Source organism: Erpetoichthys calabaricus, chromosome 3, assembly GCF_900747795.2.
Source record: "Erpetoichthys calabaricus chromosome 3, fErpCal1.3, whole genome shotgun sequence".
NCBI classification, from domain to species: Eukaryota; Metazoa; Chordata; class Cladistia; order Polypteriformes; family Polypteridae; genus Erpetoichthys; species Erpetoichthys calabaricus.
This window is the reverse complement of record NC_041396.2, coordinates 131,698,161-131,722,615: the sequence shown is the minus strand read 5'-3', so window position 1 is coordinate 131,722,615 and position 24,455 is coordinate 131,698,161. Positions and strand designations below refer to the sequence as shown.

At 36.6% G+C, this 24,455-nt stretch overlaps 1 protein-coding gene across 1 annotated transcript in view; it reads right to left on the bottom strand.

Annotated features, from left to right (window-relative positions):
- The window catches only part of LOC114648378 (ALK tyrosine kinase receptor), a 1,111,743-nt gene that overhangs the window by 323,910 nt on the left and 763,378 nt on the right, over positions 1 to 24,455 (bottom strand). Inside the window, 1 exon segment of the mRNA XM_051925325.1 lies at positions 17,405 to 17,532. Within this exon segment, the coding sequence (XP_051781285.1) occupies positions 17,405 to 17,532 (128 nt within the window).

Genomic DNA, 24,455 nt, shown 5'->3' with positions numbered 1-24,455 from the left:
ATGAGAAGTGACAAGGCTATGAACAAGGATAGCAGTGGTGTGGGGAGTGAGGGAGGGGTGAATACAGGGCCGGATTAAGACCCTTAGATGCCCTAAGCACTAAATAATTTTGGTGCCACCTTACACTAGTAGTTCAAAATATTAAAACAATACCAAACTAGAAAATAAAATTTTATTTTATTATTGAAAATTCTAAATTAAACAAGACATACTTATAGTAAGATAACATTTACTTTTGTATGCTTCATTTTATTTTATCTTAATAATTTTCTCCTACTTTTTTTCCTTGCAAACTCTTTGATTAGATCTTCATAATCAATCTTACGTAACACATCTGCTTCTATACATAATAGAGAACTTTTTTACTAAGAAAGATTTAGTTACAAAATTTTCACAGAATATTCTTTAAACCTTATATTAAGAATGTGTGTAAAAGATTTGCTAAATAATGAACGCAAAAGCCAAAAATAAATTAAATAATAAAAATGGTAAAAATTCATGACAGTTAAAGTTGTATGGCAATGTAATGCTTAGAGCGGTTATATGCATTAAAAACTGCAAAACTGCCGCCTCCATGTCGTAAACCGAACGAGTTTTAATTGTTATAGTACCTAGGGGTCGTGAAATTTTTCGTATCAAAATGAGACTAGGACCAAAATTTTCATAAAAATCTCTAGTTTTTGATGAAGTAAACCAAATTCCAAAATATCAATTAGCATAGATTTTGTTTCAACTTTTTTGAAATTTTTTACATCTCATATTTAAGGATGTTTTAGGTCTCAAAGTGACTACAAAGTGGCTTAAATGGCTACAAATATTAATTTTATCTGCCATTTGTATGTGAATTTCCCCTTGGGATTAATAAAGTATCTATCTATCTATCTATCTATCTATCTATCTATCTATCTATCTATCTATCTATCTATCTATCTATCTATCTATCTATCTCTATCTCTCATTATTCCAAGGACTACAAATTATCCAATCATCTGCCAAAACCTGTAGAAATTGACTTTAACACCAAAATTGATTTATAAATGTATTTTGTGTGGCACTGCTTTTCGATAAAGATCTGATCGTGTTTTTATCATTACTTGAAGAGAAAAAGGCATCAAATTTTACAAATTTTAATGTTTGGGGTCGATTTTAAAGTTTTTTTTTTAAATGTACGGTTTTCATTTTGATTATTTAATTTATTTATGGCTTTTGTGTCAGTTTAGCAGATCTATTTACACATATTCTTAGTACAAGATTTGAAGAATATTTTGTGAAAATGTTGTTAATAAATCTTTATTAGTAAAAAAGTTATAAACAATTTTATCCAATAGTAATCAGCTGTATGATTTTCACTTTTACATAATGTAAATGAATTTAAAAATATCCAAGAATAGAATTAAATAAACTTACCAGAAATTTTTTTCCTCAAACTGGGACGATTTTTTGTTTTTGCTTAAAACAGAAAATAACGCTTTCTACGTACTAGAAATTTATTTTAAGTTATATAACAAATAATTCACAAAACACAACAATTACGTGATAATAAATTTTGATCAACTATTAACTATTATTTAAAAATATAAAAACATATTGTTTTGAATCGAATTATTTTCACAATATTTTGACATAACATGGTGTTTAAGGGAATCACCATGAAACGGGAATTCCCCATCATAGACGGCACTAGTATGCAGAACGCACTGTGTAAGGCGCCATCTACGAACAGTGACGGCATAGGGAGGTACAGGGAGGCATTATTCATTTTTTCATTAAATTTTGAAAATGGCTATAAATTTAATGAATTTAATAATCCATCCATCCATCCATCCATTTTCCAACCCGCTGAATCCGAACACAGGGTCACGGGGGTCTGCTGGAGCCAATCCCAGCCAACAAAGGGCACAAGGCAGGAACCAATCCTGGGCAGGGTGCCAACCCACCGCAGGACACACACAAACACAACCACACACCAAGCACACACTAGGGCCAATTTAGAATCGCCAATCCACCTAACCAGCATGTCTTTGGACTGTGGGAGGAAACCGGAGCGCCCGGAGGAAACCCACGCAGACACGGGGAGAACATGCAAACTCCACGCAGGGAGGGCCCGGGAAGCGAACCCGGGTCCCCAGGTCTCCCAACTGCGAGGCAGCAGCGCTACCCACTGCACCACCGTGGTTAATTCAGGACTGGGCAAATATGATTAATGTTATGCAAGTGGAAATATGCAGACTGGGAGATGTTATTGATATGGGACTGAAAGGATAAAATACTGTCAAGGATGACACCCAGACTCTTAACTTGTGGGGAAGGGGAGACAGAGGAATTATCAATAACAAATGAAAAATGATCAGTTTTGGATAATGTTGATTTTGTACCAATGAGGAGAACCTCAGTTTTGTCACTAATTTAAGAAAATTTGAAGAAAACCAGGATTTGATTTCTGCTATGCAATCAATAAGTGAGGAGGGTGGAAAGGAAGCAGTAGGTTTGCTAGTGAGATAGAGCTGGGTGTCATCAGCATAACAGTGGAAGCTAATGTTATATTTATGAAAGATATTACCAAGGGGAAGGAGGTAAATAATGAAAAGGAGGGGCCCCAGGACAGAGCCCTGGGGCACACCTGAAGTAACAGCGGTGGGTTGGCATGTGAAAGTTTTAAGCTGAACAAAGTGAGTGCAGCCTGAGAGGTAGGATCTGAACCAATCTAGAAGAGTAGTGTGACAAATAGTGCCAAAGGCTGCACTCAGATCAAGGAGGATGAGAATAGTAATTAAACCAGAATCATCTGCCATAAAGAGGTCATTAGTCATTTTTATAAGTGCCGTTTCCGTAATGTGGAGGGGACGAAAATCAGACTGGATTTGTTCATACAGATTATTTTGAAATAAATGAGACTGAAGCTGAATAGCTACTATTTTTTCAAGAATTTTAGAAATGAAGGGTAGATTAGAAATAGGACGAAAATTACTGAAATTAGTTGGATCGGCACCAGGTTTTTTCAGTATTGGGGTTATTGCAGCAGTTTTAAAAGATGAAGGAACAGTACCAGTAGTGAGAGAAAAGTAGATTATAGCAGAGATAAGAGGGACCAGAGAGGGGAGGCAATATATACATATACTGTATATATATATGCATACATATATACATACATACATATACATACAGTATATGCTGGTAAAGTTCACAGATGACACTATGATAGGTGGATTGGCAGATAATTTGGAATTTATTAAATCATTACAGAAGGACTTTTATGTCAGTAAATGTAAGGTATTACACATAGGAAGCAAAAATGTTAGGTTTGAATACACAATGGAAGGTCTGAAAATCGAGAGCAAACCTTATAAGAAGGATTTAGGAGTCGTAGTGAGGTCTACGCTATCAATTTCTAGACAGAGTTCAGAAGCCATCAAGAAGGCTAACAGAATGTTAGGTTATAGAACACAATGTGTGGAATACAAGTCCAAGGATGTTATGCTCAAGCTTTATAATGCACTGGTGAGGCCTCATCTGGAGTACTGTATGCAGTTTTGGTCTTCAGGGCACAAAAAGGACATAGCAGAGCTAGAAAAGGTCCAGAGAAGAATGACTAGGCTCATTCCACGTCTACAAGGGATGAATTATAAAGAAAAGTTAAAAGATTTGAGCCTTTTGAGTAATAGCAAAAAAAGATTAAGAGGTAACATGATCACCCTACCTCTGCTGGCTTGCCAATAGTGCATTCTGCTTCCATCTCTTCCCCATGTAAATGATTCATACACAGCCATCGATCCACATGATCTAAAAATGTGTTTCATCAGACCAGGCCACTTTCTTCCATTTCATCATGGTCCAGTTCTGACATTCACATGCATATTGTAGATGCTTTTTGAGGTGGAAAGGGATTGGCATTGACACTCTGATTGGTCTGTTGCTCCATAGCCCCATACGCAGTAAGCTGCAATGCACTGTGTGGTCTGACACTTTTCTATCATTGGTAGAATTATGTTTTTCAGCAATTTATGCTACAGTAGCACTTCTGTGAGATTGGGCCTAATGGGCTAGCCTTCATTCCCCTCACAATCAGTAAGTCTTGGGGCCCATGACCATGTTGCTGGTTTACTGTTTGCCCTTACTTGGACCAGTTTTGGTAGATATTAGCTTGGTTTCCAATTCATTTTTGTGAGATAGATATGAAATAATTTGTCCCCTTAAAAATGCCTTAAAAGTTTATCAGAGTATTCCTGCAGAGACCTCTGGGGAAGCATTTGTCTCCAGAAAATAATTTTCTTGGATATGAATTCTTTACAATGCTCGTCAGCTATTAACAGAGGGTTAAGACACCAGCTACAAAATGAGTGTGTAGAGCACAGAAAGTTAAGCTCCATGATCAGAGGGGCATGGTTGGAGATAACAATAGCATTGTACTTATACGATTTTATAATGGCCAAAAAATTATTGTCTATGAAGAAATAATCATTTCTTGAATAAAAATGATGAACTTGTGAGAAGAAGGAATATGCTCTAAGGTTAGGATTTAAAAACCTCCATGGGTCTGATAAATTCTGATCCATTACAGACTGTGGGATTATTTTTGCAGTATTAGATGTTATTGCCACTGTAGCTGAAGACCTGTCCAGGTCTGGATTTAAAATACAATTAAAGTCTCCAGCCATTATAATTTTATGAGTGTTCGCATTAAGAATAGATGCAAATACATTTTGAATTGAATCTCTGTCATCCTCATTAGGTGCATAAATATTTATCAGAATCACTTTAATTAAATAAATTGACAATCCATTACCATGACTTATTGCCGTTAAGGATAGGTCTGTGTACTAAGATTCCCACACTCCTAGTTTTCTTTGTATAACCAGAGTGAAAAATTTGGCCAATCCAATCCCTTTGCAACCAAAACTGGTCCTTACTTATTATGCAAGTCTCCTGTAAAATTACTATCTTGGCATTTAAACCTTTCTTTGTCTTTATCTTTAATTCATGACTGAGACCTTTGATATTCCAGCTCACAAAGTTGTCAAAAAGAGCGTATATTCAATGAAAGAAATTTAAAAAATATATAAATATAAATATTTATAATATAATAATTGAAGTTTATAAAAAAAAGGAAAGGTAGCCAAAAACAAAATAGAATGTATAGTTATGGCAAATGTTGCATTACAAATGGTCCAAGTTACAAGCAGAATCTTGTCAGATCATGGTATGACTCATGATCGTGTTTCAAAAGGATGTCTGGATCAGTCTGCTTAGCACTCTTTCTGCTTCATTTGAGCAACTAAAAAATGTAAAACTGACTTTCAATATTTACTTTAACTTGGCAGGGTACATGAGGCCATATCTGATATCAGCACTGCATAGACGCTGATTAATACTGTGGTATTAGCAGCTGTTGCAGGGGAGAAGTCTGGAAAAATACGAATGCGGTTATTTTCAAATATAATCTCTTCTTTCTGTCTGAGAAGGGACATGATGTTTTGTTTGGCCTGTAGCTTGTCGAAACGGACAATAAGGCTTCTCGGTTTTGAGGTATTCAGTCCACATATACAGCAAGTCTGCTGAGATTTTGGTGTCAAATTAGAAGTCCTCTCCAGTTATTTCAGAGAATAGTTCAGCTATGAATTTCACTGGGCTTGAACTTTTCATGTTTTTCAGGGAGACCTTCGATTCTGATGTTGTTGCTACTATATATTCAAGCGCAGCCAGTTTGTCAGCGAGCACTGCGCATTCAGATTTACAGCTGTTGCCTTTTGATCAGTGGTGAATGTTGATTGTTTAACTATTTCAATATGAGTCGCAAACATTTGCTTAACATCTTCAGGCTGTACAGTCAGTTCTATAATGTTACTTTCTAACTTACCAATATTTTCCTGTATTTTGTCAACAATTTTTTTTAAGGCTGTAGAAAACTTGTTTCTCCAGACCTTTCATATCCTGATGCTGTTTCTCAGTGTTCTTGTTTAGGTTTTTTATTTCTTTATATCATTCTTAATTTCATTTATGTTCCTCTCAAGTGTGGTTGGAGTTGTGAGTCTAGTTGGGGTTGATACAGCTGACTCAGTGTGGTGGACAAGGGCTATTAGCTGCAGTTGACAGTCAATGAATCCTTCTTCCCTGCCTTGCTCACAGTTTTGTTCCCAATTTCACTTTCGGCTGTTGGCGATTCTGCATTGTGAGGTCCTGGAACGTCAATTCTTTCACCCATCTGTTCCAGGTCAGTCTCTGGTAGACCATACTCTGACCTTCAAACCGGTTTTAACTTTGATGAAAGTTTAACTGCCTTAACCTTATCCCTTTATTTCTGAACCCTTTGTTTGCTGCTCATGCTTATTTATAATCCTCTAAAATGTAAATACAGGATACCTCGGGATGATAGTAAAAAAAAAAAGAAAAAAAAAAAGGGTAAAATAACACTGCTGTTAGCTGAGCTCAGCTCTAGCTGTCCATCTCATGCAAAGAACGAGACCAAATTCCTTTAGTAGATATTAACTACTATATACTGGAAACAACTCAGTCATCTAGCCGTCCCAATCTAGCAATTGTCAAAGTGGCAAAGATCTTTACTCTTGCACATTTTTTTTGTTTTCAATACATCACCTTTAAGAACTGACTAGTCACTTGCTGCCTAATATACCCTCACTCTTGACAGGTGCCATTATAATGAGATAATCAATGTCTTTACCTATCAGTGATTTTAACAATCGGCTGATGTGTGCATATATAGGGTTTAATGGAAACATGTAGTGAAAAATGAGCAGCGGTGCTACATTACAACATTTGGAGCAATTGAAGTCATTTCCTTTTGGATTACCTTTTTTTAGGGAAGTTTACATTAGCAAATAAGCATATAGATTTGAACTTTCTGAATAAGCACAAAAATTACAACAGGCGGAGTAACAGGGGATGTAATAAGCCAGGAAAATTGCCCATTTGCCCATTGTGACTGGTAAGTAATTGAATGCATCACAATTCCCTTTGGCCAGACATGCAAATAAGAATTTCACTGTACTGTGAAACTATGACAAAAATGTTGCTGCTTTTATTACTGTATTTGTTCACTTCATGTTCATGTGGGTTCCCTTTTACAGACTGGAAAAGTATTTATTTTCTCTCTCTCTTTACTATAGTATATCTGCTATATATATATATATATAAATAAAATCCTAAGCCTAAACAATTTTATGTGACTTTCACGGTTTTTGTCACGCTTTAAATTGGGCTTATTTTAAAACCTACATATATATGTTTGGTATCATTCTTTTCAGAATTTATTGACTTTAATGTGATTTTGTTAGATTTTCAGATTCTTATTCCGTTTTTAAAATTATAAACTAAAAAATATCAAGAATTCATGTCCAGTGAGATGAGACTTTGTGCCAACAGATTTAAACATGCCCGGGACCGTAAATAAAGCGCCGCACGAGATGCAGATCACATGGCATGGCAACAGCAGCAAGCCAGCAGCTGATTGAGCAAACAGGAAGTAAAAAAAAAATAATTTGTTTCCAATTGTATCACTATTTAAGAGGGGGTATTGGAGGAACAACCATGTCTCCTTGGGGTGTGTTCAGCTCCCCTCTTCTCAACGCAAGAGACAGAGACGCAAAGTGACTGGTGCGTAGCGCAGGCCTGGGGGGTTGGCGAGCAAAGCGAGCAGGGGGCACACCCCCTAGTTACACAATATTATCATCTTCCAAACTTATACACACACACACACACACACACACCTATATGTGTAGAATAATTTCTCTACAGGAGAAATTTTTGCCATGACATTACAGACTGATTGTGAAACATTTAGAGGTTGCTCCATTTTGAGCCATTTACTTATATTTTGCTAAGTACATAATCATGCACTTTGTTCTGAACTGACTACGTGATTGGTAAACAAGAAAATTAATTAAACAGAGATCATTCTAGTACTAGTAGTAGTGTAGTTTCAAGAACATTCTAGTAGTAAGTGGAGGTTTCCAGAGCATTCTAGTATTAAATTCGAGTTTAAGAAAATTCTAAGAGTAAATAGGAGTTACTATTTTTTCCTATTTATGGTCTACACAGAAATGTTTAGAAATGTTTGGTAGGTAATGATTGTTGCCTATATAAGGTGTTGAAAACTTAGAACTTTTTGAAGACAGTCACAGCAGAAACAAAGGAAAAGATGGTCTCTCGATATCTTAGGCTGACAAATTAATCTGAACAGTTGAAGTTTAAAGATCTGGTAAAAGAAAGAACAACATCCTTCTTTGATGATAAAGGTAAAGAAATGTCGCAGTTGTTTTTTTAAGAAACCATAACAGTGGAAAATGCCCCCCCCCCCCCCCCCAATCTGAACCTGAGAGGTGTTTTGTTATTGAACTTCTGTGCTCGTCACGGATTGTCCATAACAAACACCATGTTCAAGCATAGGGGTGTTCATATGTGCACTTGGCACCAGGACACCCTAGGCCTCAGTTCGATGATCGACTTTGTGGTCGTGTCGTTGGACTTGCGGCCACATGTCTTGGACACTCGGGTGAACAGAGGGGCGGAGTTGTCAACTGATCACCACCAGGTGGTGAGTTGGCTTCTGGTGGGGGAGGATGCTGGTCAGGCCTGGTAGGCCCAAATGTGTTGTGAGGGTCAGCTGGGAACATCTGGCAGAGTCCCCTGTCAGAAGTAGCTTCAACTCCCACCTCCAGCAGAATTTCGACCACGTCCCAATGGAGGTGAGGGACATTGAGTCCGAATGGGCCATGTTCCGTGCCTCTATTGAGGCGGCTGACCGGAGCTGTGGCCGTAAAGGTGGTTGGTGCTTGTTGTGGCGGCAGTCCCCGAACCCTTTGATGGACACTGGCGGTGAGGGATGCCGTCAAGCTGAAGGAGTCCTACAGGACCCTTTTGTCCTGTGGGACTCCTGAGGCAGCTAATAGGTACCGGCAGGCCAAGCGGAATGCGGCTTCAGAGGTCGCCAGGAAACGAGAAGGACGTCTCGCATACCAGATCGGAAAAGTGTGCAGCCTTCCAAAAGTCGCAACCACGCAACAGAATTCAAGCGCATAAGTTTTGTTCACATTCCGTGAGTGAAGCTAAATCGTTACGTAATCGAAACTAAAGTCAGTACGTAGTTAGATTTCTGAGAGCAGGAACGTGCTTACAGCTTCAAACAAAATATTGTGAAATATCGTGAGCCTATGTCTCAAAAAAAGAAATACGCACGCGGCTATTCGCCAGAGTATCTGAAGATGGGTTTCATAGAATCTGTTGCAAATAAACAACATCCAATGTGTTTATTGTGCCATAAAACATTATCCAATGAGGCAATGAAGCAAAGTCGATTGCAAAAACATCTTTCTACAAAGCATCCAAATGACAAGGACAAGCCCATTGAATATTTTCAGGAAATATATAAAAAATTTCAAAATCGTTCAACTATCGTTGCATCATTTAAGAAAAAACATACAACGAACGAAGATGGATTAATTGCCACTTATCGCATTTCACAATTAATTGCAAAAAGTGTTAAAAGCTATAATATTGGAGAAACTGTAATAATACCCTCTATAAAAGAATTTATCTCAACAGTAATGCATCAGGATATACCTCAAATTTTAAAAACGTTGCCCCTAAGCGATAGCACAGTAAAGCGACGAATTGATGAAATGGCAGTTAATGTTGAAAACAAACTTATAAGTATTCTCCAAAACTCTTCATTTTCCATGCAATTGGACAAATCTACCATTGCAGATAATGATGCTTTATTGATGGCATATGTACGCTATTTTGATGAAAACAATATATCACAGATACAAAAGGATTATCTATATTTAATACTGTGAGAACATACTTTACAAAAAATAATATTCCTTTGAATAATATTGTTGCATGCGCTACTGATGGAGCACCATCAATGGTAGGTCGCTATCGTGGATTTGTTGCTTATTTGAAGCAGGAAGTGCCAAATGTTTTATGTATTCATTGTGTGGTGCACAGACAACATCTTGTAGGAAAACATCTAAGTACAAGTCTCCATTCATCATTAACTATAATCATTCGAGCCGTAAACAAGATCAAATCCAATGCAAAGAATGATAGAATGTTTCAGCAGCTTTGCCAGGACAATAATGAAGATTTTATTAAGTTACTTTTGCACACAGAAGTTCGGTGGCTGTCAAAGGGTACATCTTTGGCTAGATTTGTAGCATTATATGATAGTGTCATACGATTTTTTGAAAGTAATAATGAGACCAATCTGTGTCAACAGTTAAAAACAGTAAAGAATGATGCCTTTTACTTGGCAGATATTTTCAAGAGATTTAACAATGTCAATTTGCAGCTTCAAGGAGCTAATAAAACTCTTAAAGGTTGCCAAAGTATTGTGCTATTATTTATTGACAAACTTGAACTACTTCGTCATAATCTATTGAAGAGAGAATTTCATCAGTTTCCTCAATTATCATCTATAAAAGATGATGTAACTCCAGAGGATATTGACAGATTCAGTAGCCACCTCAACGAACTTAAATTGGACATGGAAAAACGATTTGAAGATATTTTGAAATTGAAGGTATATGACTGGATGAAAAATCCTTTTACCGCAAATATTGAAGAGGCTGATACAACTTGCCAAGAAGAACTGTTAGAAATTAGATATGATGAAGAAAGTAAACATAAATTCGACAGTGGTGGATATGAAAACCTATGGCAAAATAAAAAAATGCTAGTCTTATATCCAAATATGTGGAAAATGGTATTCAGTTTATTGATACCTTTCCCTACCTCATATCTTGTGGAATCAGGATTTAGTGCTGTTAATCATATTATGACCAAAGAAAGAAACCGCCTGAATATTTCCGAAAGGAGAGACCTTCGTTTGTTCCTCACAAAAATTGAACCAGATTTTCAATATTTAGTTTCCCAGCATCAGCCTCAGGGATCCCACTAATAATTCAATTAACTAATGTAATTTCTATGTATGCAAAGTAATAAATAAAAAGATTTAACTATAGTAAGTTGTTTTATAAAGATTTATTCTGCCAAACTTAGCGAAAATCCGACATAAAGTACTTGGTAAGTAATTATTATTATATGCTTTAACTTGCTGTAACTCTGCTTTATAAATTTTATAAAGTAAAGTTACTTCCCTACTTTATAAATCACCATTACTGTGGAACCAGTGGGCGGTTAGAAAATTTTACTACTAACAGAGATACAAAAGTGGGCGGTAGGTATAAAAAGGTTGACTACCCCTGTTTTAAATGATGGCTCACTGACTTATCTTGTGTGACGTTGTAAAAACAATAATTGTCCTTGATTTCCGGCCCGGGCGTGGTTAAATCTTTCTTGCAGGATGTATAACGCTGCTCCCGTTTATGAAGTTCTAATCTTTTAAATATGAGCCCTATTGGACGTGCTTTGTTTTCAATTCCACTTGTTCATGGCTGATTATAACTTTCCTTTTTTCTAAATTTGCACCTAGATTATTGTTTTTCTTTTCAGCATTTTTTTCTCTCCACCGCATTTGGGTCTCTTTTCTCCGCGCTTTTCTTTCATCTTCGTTTAGTCGTCGACGTTTCATTTCTACCATATTGACCTTATAACACTTTATACGTACTGAGAGCCATGGAGCTGTGTGTGCTGCGTGACTGCATTTACACTACTGATTTTTTTTTCCCCTGGTCTTATCTTGTAAGTAGGGCGTGTCTTGCACCGTGGCAAGTGTCTTTGGTCTCGTGGGTCTTTAAAATTGTCTTCCGAGAGGATCACGTATCGTAGCCTTGCTTTCCAGGATTTCCTTTTATAATAGAGAGATAACTGTTGAGATTTAAAACATAGGTAGATATTATGCTTGTCCAGAAAGATATGTCCCTATGTAGTATGGATAAATATGAATAGATAGCCCAAATAGCAACACATGATTTGTGAAGAAGGCGGGTGTGGTTTCTTTAAGCGACAAATTCACTCAACTGTATAGAGTAGAAAAGGTCTGGAGCCAAGTGTGTGAACAGATCGAGGGCAACTTGGTGTTCAGTTGTACAGCTGCGAGGAAGTAAAATGTGCCCAAGATTTTCACTTTTACATGATAGGTTTTAATTATTTAAATGGTTTTATTTTTTTAAGGGGATTTTAAGTAGTTTTGTAAATATTTTTAGTGCTCAAAGTATTTTGACTAATTAAAAGTTATTTATTTTGTAGAAAGAATGGGGCTTGTCACGTTTTTCTTTACTGTTTTCACTATGTTGTTAGATTTATTTGACATGTGTTATTGTTGCACAGTTTGTGTTTTAGTTTTGTTTTCCCTCATTTTAGTATGATTTGTCTAGTTCTTGTAAGGTTTTTTTTTTTATGCACATTGAGAAGAGGATTTCTATTAACATATTAATATATGCCTTGACAAGTCGTATGTTTTTTCTGTTGTGTTTGTTTATATGTTATTTGTAATAAAACTTATTGTATGATTCCATAAAGGTATGAGCGTGGCATAGTGGTAGTGCTGCTGCTTTGCAGTAAGGAGATTGTGGGTTCGCTTCCCGGGTACTCCCTGTGTGGAGAGCGCTTTGAGTTGTGAGAAAAGCGCTATATAAATGTAAAGAATTATTATATTAGATGACCAGACATGTGCTACACCTATGTTTAGAGGTTTAGCCAATATACAGTATATTTAATTATTATGATACAAAACTAGTTTAACAATATCAAGCTAGTCCGCCTTTTCATATTTCAGGGTTATAAATGAATTGACAGATTTGTACATAATATATCCAGACTTCAAACTTTTTCAAATTTTTTGTATTGACATTTACAGTACATACTATTAATCATAGACTATAAGCAGGAACTGGATAAATGGCACAGGAAAGGCTTATTTATTTGAACACTTTGGCAAGGCACTCATTCTGACTGGTGACAATGATATTATTATACTTAATGAAGTTATTGCAGAGTTTGAAAAAGCAGCTTGCACAATTCATCAGGTTCAGAATGTGATAAATAATAAATTAATTAATTTCACCCATCTTATTATAGGGGGCCTGGTCTGACTAACTGTTTTCACTAATGGGCTTTTCTTTGTTATTAAATTTGGCAGACAATTTTAGTTCTTTCTGTATATACTTCAGGCATAGGTCTGTTTTATGACAAAAGGTGTCTGTGCCAAGATTCAAATTTCCATGTCAATGGTCTCTTTTGTTCACCACAATAATGTGCATACTGTGTGCTTTTTGAAGCTCTTCTCCAACTGTATTCATTTATCCTTCGTTTTTAATTCATCAGTATTGTAAATGCCATGTACTGTTCTTTGCTGCTTTATTTTGTAGTTGTGTATAATTTGTAAAATAATATTTAATGGAGAACCATGTTATTTAGAACTGCAAGCTCCTCCAGAAATTTGTTTGAGGTCTGTTTGTTATTTTATATTACTGCTGTATTAGTATATATGATATTGGATTTTCACTGTAAACTGCCTTATGTTGGTCTTTCTTACTAATGGGTGCAGTGCAAAATAAATATTAATTGATCAGACGAAACAAGATTAGAATTTTGACACATGTGGAGCTAAGCTGCTGTTAAAGGATAGTTACGCTAGGTACATGAGTGCAGACTTATTTACAAGGTAGGGAGATGTCCTATTATTACAAACACACATAGACACATTGCACTGCCAGAGACAACAACCACTAAAAAGAAATAAATGGAGTCTTTATGTTAGAAGACTCAGATATCACAGGAGAAAATGAAAGAAAACGGGAACAAGATGATAACAGTGGAACATAACATTATGTGATATGAATGTATTTGAAGCTTTCACCAAAAATGTGTTCAAAAATTGCTTTCATGCCTTTACAAATGAAAGCATTTGCAAAGAATTACATGTAGTAACCAACATCAGTAAAACCTTTCAATATTTACACAAACCATGGCCTGTTGCACTGCATGAATAGGATAGGCTTAATAGATCGCTAAACAGATTATACAGAGATTACTCTGGTCCATTTATAGGAAGAATGTTTCCAATAGGGCGGCACGGTGGCGCAGTGGGTAGCGCTGCTGCCTCGCAGTTGGGAGGCCTGGGGAACCGGGTTCGCTTCCCGGGTCCTCCCTGCGTGGAGTTTGCATGTTCTCCCCGTGTCTGCGTGGGTTTCCTCCGGGCGCTCCGGTTTCCTCCCACAGTCCAAAGACATGCAGGTTAGGTGGATTGGCGATTCTAAATTGGCCCTAGTGTGTGCTTGGTGTGTGGGTGTGGGTGTGTTTGTGTGTGTCCTGCGGTGGGTTGGCACCCTGCCCAGGATTGGTTCCCTGCCTTGTGCCCTGTGTTGGCTGGGATTGGCTCCAGCAGACCCCCGTGACCCTGTGTTCGGATTCGGCGGGTTGGGAAATGGATGGATGGATGGATGTTTCCAATAATTACTGATGCAGATTCAAAATGCATAAAGGTATAAACTAATAAAGCAAGATCAGTTGCTAAAAATTACCATTTATATGCAAGTTTTAGCAATCAAAGATTATAAAATAATGTGACAACACTCATGAAAACATATGAAGTTTGCTAGAGTTGTTTAATTGGAAGGCCTGCTGCACCAGTAATCTTATTCAAACATCCACTCAGCATTACTCGTCTCTGTCCTTACGGCTCCATAACCTACCCACCCCAAAGCTCAGTAAACAAAGCAATTTGTTCAAATCTCACTCCCGAGATTTACATGGTTGTTTCCAGCAGGGAGCACTAACTCCTCGAAAGGACCATGTTCCATGCTGAAAAACAGCTGATACTTAGCTTGTATTAAAAAATCTTTTAGTATACAAATTGAAAGACCCAGGATAAAGGTTGACCGAGCTAAATGCAGCAGTCACCTCAGATGCTCTTTGTACTTCTGCATAGTACTACAATAGGCAGAGTGGTGGCTCTGAGGCTAAGGAGCTGCGCTGGTATTCCGAAGGTTGCCGGTTTGAATCCCCGTCACTGCCAAAAAAAAAAAAAGGCCACTGCTCTGCTGGGCCCTTGAGTAAGGCCCTTAACCTGTAATTGCTCCAGGGGTGCTGTACAATGGCTGACCCTGCGCTCTGACCCCAAGGGGTATGCGAAAACTACCAAATTCCTGATACAAGAAGTTGTATAAGGCAAAAAAAAAAAAAAAAAACATCTGGAGAATAAAACACAAGTTTGGAGTTTGGATGGTTTTGGAACGTTTGTGAACACATCTGAAGTTTTCTAGAGGTGTTTAATTATCAGGCTTGCTCTTAATCAATAAAAACTAATTCCATTATATCAGAGTAAAGTGGAAATGGTTACATAAGAAAGATGGAAAAGCACTGAAGAGACTTAAATAAGATGTTAGCTGCAATTTTTTGGAATGTTAGCATTCAATGGAAGAGGTAGGTCCTGAAACATATGGAAAAAGAAATGGTTACCTTAGGGGTAGGGGTTAGAATAAAGAAAAATATACACTAGGTGGCAGCAAAGCCAACAGTATAGGAACTGAAAGAGGGAATTTACAGGGATTACAGCTAAACTGGAGTAGAGTATATTTATCTTTATAAAGAAAGAAAGTGACCTAATGAGGAGTTGTAATTTCATGCAAAAGGTCTTTAAAACAAATTACAACACCTTTGAAGTGGATTAAGGATGTACCACAGTCTTTCATTGAAAGATAATGGGAGATTCTCAGAACAATACATTTAGAAAAAACGAGTACATGACTTGAGCTTCAGGCGCTGTTTCACCTGTGGAATGGCCAAATGGGGCAGGCAGCTTGATGTCTGAGGTCTCCAGGACTCTAAACAAATCCAAATCATATTATGTGATATCATCTACTGTTAAATTCTGCTCCGTACTTGTAAGATTTTTATTTTTATACTGTATTGAGGATTTTTTCTGTTCTGTGTATTGTATTGTATTGACCCCCTTCTTTTTGACACCCACTGCATACCCAACCTACCTGAAAAGGGGTCTCTTTTTAAACTGCCTTTCCCTAGGTTTCTTCCATTTTTTTCCTACAAGGGTTTTTTTGGGAGTTTTTCCTTGTCTTCTTAGAGAGTCAAGGCTGGGGGTCTGTCAAGAGGCAGGGCCTGTTAAAGATTTTTTTTCTTTTTAGTAGTTGAAACCCTTTTTGTATTTCTCCAGGAACATTTTTTCACAACTGTTGCATGAAAACCTACTTCCACTGTTCTCTCTCTCTCATTGTATCTATACAGTTCATGTATACACACTTTTTTTATATATGTACTGTATGTACATACACATTTCTAGAATCATAAAAATATACATACACATTTATCTATATGTATATGTAATATACAGTATATATACAAATTTCAAATTGTACTAGTGTTTCTCTATGAAGTTTTTATGTTTTATTCTTTTTTGAGATGTAAAGTTTGTAAGATAAATCAGCACTTTTCTAGCCACAAACACGTGTTGCATGTGACTCAATGCATGTATCATTACACTGGAACAATTCCTTCACCAAAAAGCCAAAAGTAGTACTAGACACCCTACTTTGTGAAATAACACAAACTATTAGGGCCATAAAGAAAAGACCAGAGAGTATAATAGAAATATCAAAATACAATATTTTCAAACCCTATGTTCAGGGCTGAGGGTGTCCAAAGCCTATCCTAGCAGCACCAGGCGCAAGGCAGAAATCATTCCTACGCAGGGTGCCAGTCTGTCACAGGTCCCACTCACTATAGCCACCCTGTGTAGGCCCAGTTTGGAATCCCCATTTAACCAGGCATTCACATAGAGACAATGTGGAAGGCAAATCGAAGTACCTATAGAATAGCCCATGCAGATACTGGGAAAGCATACAAAGTCTACATGATAACCAGATATGGGATTTGAATCCAGGACACTTGTACTTGCAGCAGCAGCAGCAGCAATATAAAGGTCAGTAATTTTATTTTTTTAAATGATTTTTTTCAAAGTGAGGCACAGCCCCAAGCACTTTACTGATGCCATATTACCTTTTTAAATGTCCACACCTATTCATCCTGCTGGAACACACTTCATTTAAATTACTTTCTCATTGTGAAACAGTGCACCCTGGTAGGATTTGCACATACAAACACTGTGGCTTCCAGTGTAGCAGTCTACCCACTACAATGCACTATTGTGTATTTCTTTATGAATAATGAACAATTTTACAATCCAACATGAAGAAAATGCCGTATTAAAATACCCATGAAAGTAAATTTACACTGTTTGCTTTTAAATTTTTATTTCATTCAAAAGACAATAATTTTAAAGAAAATTACTTTTGTTTCAGCAAAGACATAGCTCTTCAATTAAACTTCCACAACTTTTTCCATATGTAAACTGAAGTTTAATGAAAGAGATAATAAATAAATGAAAGATTTCAATAAAATGTTTCAGTTGTCTCTGCTTCATGGGAAATAGCAACATCTATTTAAATTACAAATCTTAAGTAAACCTTACCTGCACTGCAGTTGGACATCAGGAGGGAGTCCACAGCGGCTGTCTCCTCATCTCCATAACCAGTATAATCAATGGAAATTCGAAATGGATTCTCTGAACGCCCCACATACCCTCGGAGGACTGCCCAGCTGCCCAGAAGAGAGACGAGAAAAACAATTAAAAGAAAGGTAAAAAGAAGTCCTTTGTAAACACTTTGTTTCAGTCGGGTGTTGTGAGGTGTGAGAGTCAAGTTCTCAGTGTTGGATTCCATGGTCAGTTTTCAGACATACAACTGTTACATTAAATGTCAGTCAACCAAACTGTGATATCCAAAAATAAATAACTGGACAGTCTTTACATCTCAACTTAGTTTGTATAAGGGGTGTCCAGCTTCCAAAGCATCTTTAACCTTTCTATTGAGACAAATGGCACTGGTCATGAATCTGCCTGACTTCAAATCTTTGGAGAGTCCATTTTCACTGGTAAGAATGTGAAAAAGTTCAAATATCCTGCTAAAGATCTGACTTCAGATTCATAGGCTCTAATGCTGTGGGTATTTTCTCTTTGCTATGCTTTGGGAAATTTCCAGATCTGGCTCATTCTTCATTTCTTCACTTCTCAAGTCCTCCTTATCCTCCTCTTTGCTTTCTCATTCTCACATCACATAAAAATGACCCTGTTTCTTGGAATCAAACAGACCTTCTGCTCTGGTTATGGCATTTGAGCACACTAATTCTCTCTCTTCCGAGTTTGTAGACCAAGGGCTGCCTGAAAGCAGAAGCCAGAGCCTCCTAATTTTATTAACCAAATTGAGCTCACTTTTGTTTTCATCTTTGCCGCAGGCCTCAGCAGCTGATCAACTGAGCCTTCCTCCCCCGCATTTGTATTTTTCATATTCTCATTTTGTTTTTCATCTCCTTTATTTTTTATTATTTTTTTAATAGCTGCAAAATATATCATATGCATATATATTATTTTTAATTTACGTACATATCTAGTTTGAAACAATGGGTGATTCACTTCTGCCTTCTGGTGACTTGTGGATATCATTTAAAGAAGGGAAAACTGGCTGACTTCTTTAATATTTAATAAAAGACAACACAAGTGTGAGTGGCACATGCTAATCAGCCTCACAGTGAACATGATTTCAATAATGAATAGTTTGCTTTATACTCTGGTTTATTATCTGCATGTTGCTTAATCTGTACTCCCTTTGTTTTCCTTACCTTGTTTATGTGTCTGTACATGCGTCACATTTAGATGTAAAATGAAAAATAAAGGCCTTTGTTTCACAGTTTGAGAGACCAATGCAAGACTGATAGGCAAATGGTAATCATAAAATCTGTTTAAATTTTAATATGCTTTCACATTCACATTTTATTGTGCCTAAAATTTCAATCAATTTTTTTAATTTGTTTTTGCCTAAAATAGTTCTTTAAAAGTTTTTTGTTTCTGTTTTTAATGGTCTAGCCTTTTAGAATCTCAGAGCACTATACACATAAAAATAAAAATGACTTCCTAAGGTCTACCACCTTGTTGTGGTAGGGGGATTTGCTAATACTTATGATCCTTTGAGCAATGCCAGCAGAAGCTTTATGCTCCTGGTAGGTCCACCGATGCTGGTAAGGTCATGGGAAATGGGAAAAGACTAATGTAGATCACCACCTGCTCTGGCAGAGATTAAATATTCAATGAAAAATGGTTATAACCAGAAATGGAATTCATATTGCCTTGGTTGTTACCCAAGATTAAATGGACTGTGTTCATGAGTTAGGGAGAGGCCCACATTTGAAAAGTTTGCTATAATGTCCCTCGGCTACTGGTAGCAATAGCAGTACCAGATCAAGTATGGCTATTGCTATGGCCACTCAAAGGGGTGGCGGACTAGACCACCAAGCCCAAACTTGCTTTGGCTATATCTGGGGTTCCTAAGATGCAGTAAGAACAGACCTTTGCACAGAAATACACACATTTACAAATCACAGAACAAAGAATTGAAGATCAGCAACAAACTATCCTCACACATAATCTCATCCCACAAAACAGGACTTGAACAAATAAAATAGGAAGTTGCTGCTAACTTACAGAAAGAAACAGAAAATACCAACAACAACAAAACCTCATCCGACTCACAGGCAGAACACACACTCAACTGTACTCACCCCAAAACATGGGACACTGCAACAACTGACATTGATACCAATGAACCAACCAAGATGCTTTCCATTGAGGATTATATACTACTACACAAACTGACGGAGGACATTGAAATAACACAGGAACACACCCCACTCAGCATCACCTTACCAAAACTACTAAACATAAGGAAATTGTCGCAAACAACAAAACTCATTGACGAAAATATACTTCTATAATACCCAGACACATTTAAAGTGCAAACAGATGTGCATACATTAGCATATGCATTTGCAGTCACCACCATCACCCACTTTGGAATCAAAACATGAAATACACAAAACACATCACACTAATCCAGAAAACCAACCTGGGAACACAAACTAGAAAAATAGATTAGGCATAGTATGAAAACAAGACAACTCACAGTTCCACAATAATAAAAAGCTACTCAACAGATGCATAATGATTAACAACATATTAACAGAAAGCAATGGTATGCCAACATCGGAAAACCTCACACAGTACTGGGTCTTCCTTCTAGCACAGCAGCGTTTATCAAGGAAGACAGATAAAATAAAGGCATAGTGCTTCAAGCAAATCACTTTAAAGGATCTCACAGAAACAATAAAGAAAACACACTACTGGAAGGCACAGGGCTTGTTTGAAGTTTACAAATTCTGCTATAGGAGGTTCACCCCTCTGCACTTGGTACTTGGTACAGACAAACTGACACACATTGTACTGAACCCACAAGAGGCGCCACAGTTTTTAGTAGAAGACACAATGTACATAAAGCACAAGACACCACAGATCTATGCTCTACAAATCCGTACTGCATGCATAAGAAACAAAACATATCCACATATCACAGATAAAAAAAATCTTACAGAACAACAAAATGGCTGCCAAAGGCAACATATGGGTTGCAAGGAACAGCTGTTAATTGAGCCTGTGACGCTCAAGGAAGCATTCAAAAAAATTCAGAAACCTACACACAAGATTCACAGACTAGAAAATGCATTTGACAGTGTCCTACACTCATGTCTAGTAGAAATATTGTAGTTATACAAGACACATCCCATACTCATATACTTTCTAAAAACACTAATGGGACATTGGAGAACGCGATACATATGTATCAACAATAATCAGTACACACAGACTCAGTACAAATAAGACGAGACATCTTCAAGGGAGACTCACCTCACCTCCTCTGGTTCTGTCTTGCTCTCAACCCATTATCAATTGGACTAAACAGCACCCAATTTGGGTACAAAGTCAAAAACCAAAACCAACAATACACATTATCAAATCTATTCTATTTGGATAATAAAGATATATGCAGGAACAAATACACAATTACAGCAGATACTAGGAATAATTGAAATGTATTGACAAAATATACAAATGGAGTTTGGACTGAGCTAATGTAAAACAATTCAGTAAAGGGAACCCTTAGAAAATGGCAATCGAATCAAGGCCATGGCAGATAGTGAGCTATACAAATACCTTAGGATCCAGCAGAACAAACTTATACAACACAAACAAACTAAAGACACTCTTACACAAAAATATACATCACCATCTTTCACAAATACTCAAAACACACCTACTTCCGTACATGTGCAGCACAAAATTAAATCCATCCATACATACACCATACTAATAATCATGTATTCCTTTTGAGTTGTACATTGTCACAAATAACCCTACAACAACTCCAAAGGAAAATACAAAAATACCAAAACTCAAACACCCCAACACCAAAGCACCATTGACCGACTTACTCTTCCACATGCTGAGAGAGGAAGAGGTATAACAGAAATAATTAATTTAGACAACACACATATTAATAACCTAAGAAAATAAGACAGCATTCATCAACACTTCACAAAGTAGGTCATCCAGACACAAATTAGACACCACTAAACCCACATATTACAAACAACATTAGAGGACATAATCACACAACTTTAAAACACAAACATGGTCCCAGAAAACATTGCATTTCAGACATTCTCATGAATTTGATCAGACTTGTGCAGATAATGTTGTGTCAAATAGCTGGCTAAGCTATAGTAATATGTTTGGTGGGAAAGAATGATTTATGCTGGTCATACAAGATCAAGTTATAAAAACGAGAAACCAAAGAAAATATATTCTTATGGATGCTAATATTACTGACAGTAAGTGCAGATACTGCCACAAGGAACAAGAAGTTGTGGAACAAGAAGTGGTCCAATATATCACATCAGGCTGTAAACTACTGACTCAGATAGACGACATGAACAGAAACAGTCAGATGGCAAACATTATACATCAAGAACTGGCACTACAGCACAAACTAGTAGACACATACAAACCATATTATAAGTACACCCCACCACAGTACTAGGAAATGACACAAATGACAAAACTATGAACCATAACAGAACAGACGTAATACTGGTAGGCAAACAAAATAAAACTACAAATATTATTGACATTGCCATACCATACACACACAAATAAAATGCAGAAGTACACACAACTGACAGAACAAATACGCCACTTGTGGAGAATGGACAAGGTGATCATTATGCCCATTGTTGAATCTTCCACTGGTGTCATCACAAACTCTACTCAAAATATTACAAACATTACATATAAACCAATACACATACGTAAAAACTATGGAAAGCATTCATTTTAAATACTTGTCACAAAGTGAGGAGATTCATGAACACAAACACAATCCCCTAAAACATACACAGTTATATACACACACACGACATAAAACTGCCATATGTCTTGGCCTAGGCCTGTTGTAGGTGGTTGCAATGGAACAATCTCAGAAAGTACTAACAATAATAACAATAAAAATAACAAAAGCAGCAACTCTAAAAGGGTGCCAGAAAATGACAAAACAAACTCTGGTATTTGTGGAACTGTTATTTTTTTTTAAACCAGCATATTGTCTATTAGGTGTAATAACGTAATTCCAAATGTGTCCCTGTGTACTTGCTTAACTCATTTCAAAGTAATAGTCTCAATTTACTGTACTAATTCCCTTCATAATTTTAAACACTTCTAATCATATCACCTTTCAACCTTCTTTTGCTTGAACTGAAAAGGCTCAGTTCTTTCAATATTTTCTCATAACTTATCCCCTGTAACCCTGGAATCAACCTAGTTGCTCTTCTTTGGACTTTTTCTAGCATTGTTATATTTTTGTAGCCTGGAGACCAAAACTATACACAGTACTCAAGATCAGGGGTTCTCAAGGTCTGTCGTGGGGTCCCACTGTGGCTTCAGGTTTTTACTTCAACCAGATTCATAATCAGTGACAACTGATAACACTGATCTCAATTAATTAGCTGGCTTTTTTTTTCTCTTCTCTTATTCTACATTAAGAAAGCACAGTGGCATAATGTTTACATTTATTAGATATTTGGAAATATTTCTGCTTTTGCTATAGATTTAAATGCTTAACTCACTTTCTTTGCTTTTAATTATATATTACCCTTTCTCTGTGCAGTTTGCTCCCTTGATTGTATCTTAATAATAACAACTACAAACGAGCAGAGCAGACACCCAGGCAAGCAACACTGAATCGTGAAAAGCCGCAACTACTTCAGCGTCAGACCCACTAATTAGAAAACAATGGATTAATTAAACAATTAGAACACCCGGAAAAATAGAATGAACATCAAGTTGAAAATATTGTTAAAAAGAAAAAAAAATACATCATTCTCATATAACTGCTTAGTACATTTTAATTTTTTTAGTTTTCTAATTTCTATATTGTTCCCAAAACACAGAATCTGGGCAATAACAGTTCACAGGACCGACGTTGAAAACCCCTGCTCTAGATGAGGCCTCACCAGTGGACTTGTACTCTACACAATGTGCTATGTAACCTAACATTTTGTTAGCCTTCTTGATGGCTCCTGAATACTACCTGGAGGCTTAAAATGACATGTCCACTATGAATCCCACATCCTTACATTTAGTTACATTAAATTTCATCTGCTATAAATTTGCCCAAGTTTCTCTGTAATGATTCGACGCATTCTTGAAAATGCATTCTTAGCTTGAAATCATTTGCAAATTTAACCAGCTTGCTATTTATAGTCGTATCCAAATCATTTATGTATATTAAAAATAGCAGTGGCTATAGCACTGACCCCTGTGGCACACCATTAATTTTGATATAGTTCATCATATCATGACCCTCTGCTTCCTGTGTATATTTATTTATCAACTATTTATGTATGTGTTTACTTAAACAGCTTCTGTAAAAATCCAATTTTTTCATTGGACACAAATAAAGTTCTCTCTGTCTTTTTATTTTTGTGCATGAAGCCTGATCTACTGAAAATCTGTTGTTACTTTAGAAAAATTAACCATAATATTTTAAATATAATCACCTCAACCTATAAGTTTCCGCCTGTGTCCCACCAAAATGCATCTAGGGCTAAATGGAGACAGACTCTCTGCTTGTTAACTCCTATCTTGCACTTGATGCTGGTAGGATAAGTTTCAACTCTTCTTGACCTTATACTGGAAAAATTAATTCAGAAAATGAGTGGAGAAATAATTTTGAGAGTTCTTATCACATTTTATTAGGAGAAGCAAGGTACATTTCACTGATATGCAGCACAAAAACATGCCATAAGGTTTCCTGATAATAGTCTTTTATTTAACAACCGGCAATCAAAAAAGTGTGCTTGAAAAATATGAAAGGTAGCTACTGGCTTTCGTATTTGTCTATTCTTTTCACATTACATTTTGCAGTAAATACCCTCTGCTCAACCGCACAATCAATTTACAAACTAAAGTAATCATGATTACCTTTTTTTGAGTTTAATCATTTCTGAACTGTTGAACTAGGCAACAGAAAAAAAAGTAAAGATCTTTTCAGCTATTGGTAAGATATGTCTTAGAAAGGTTT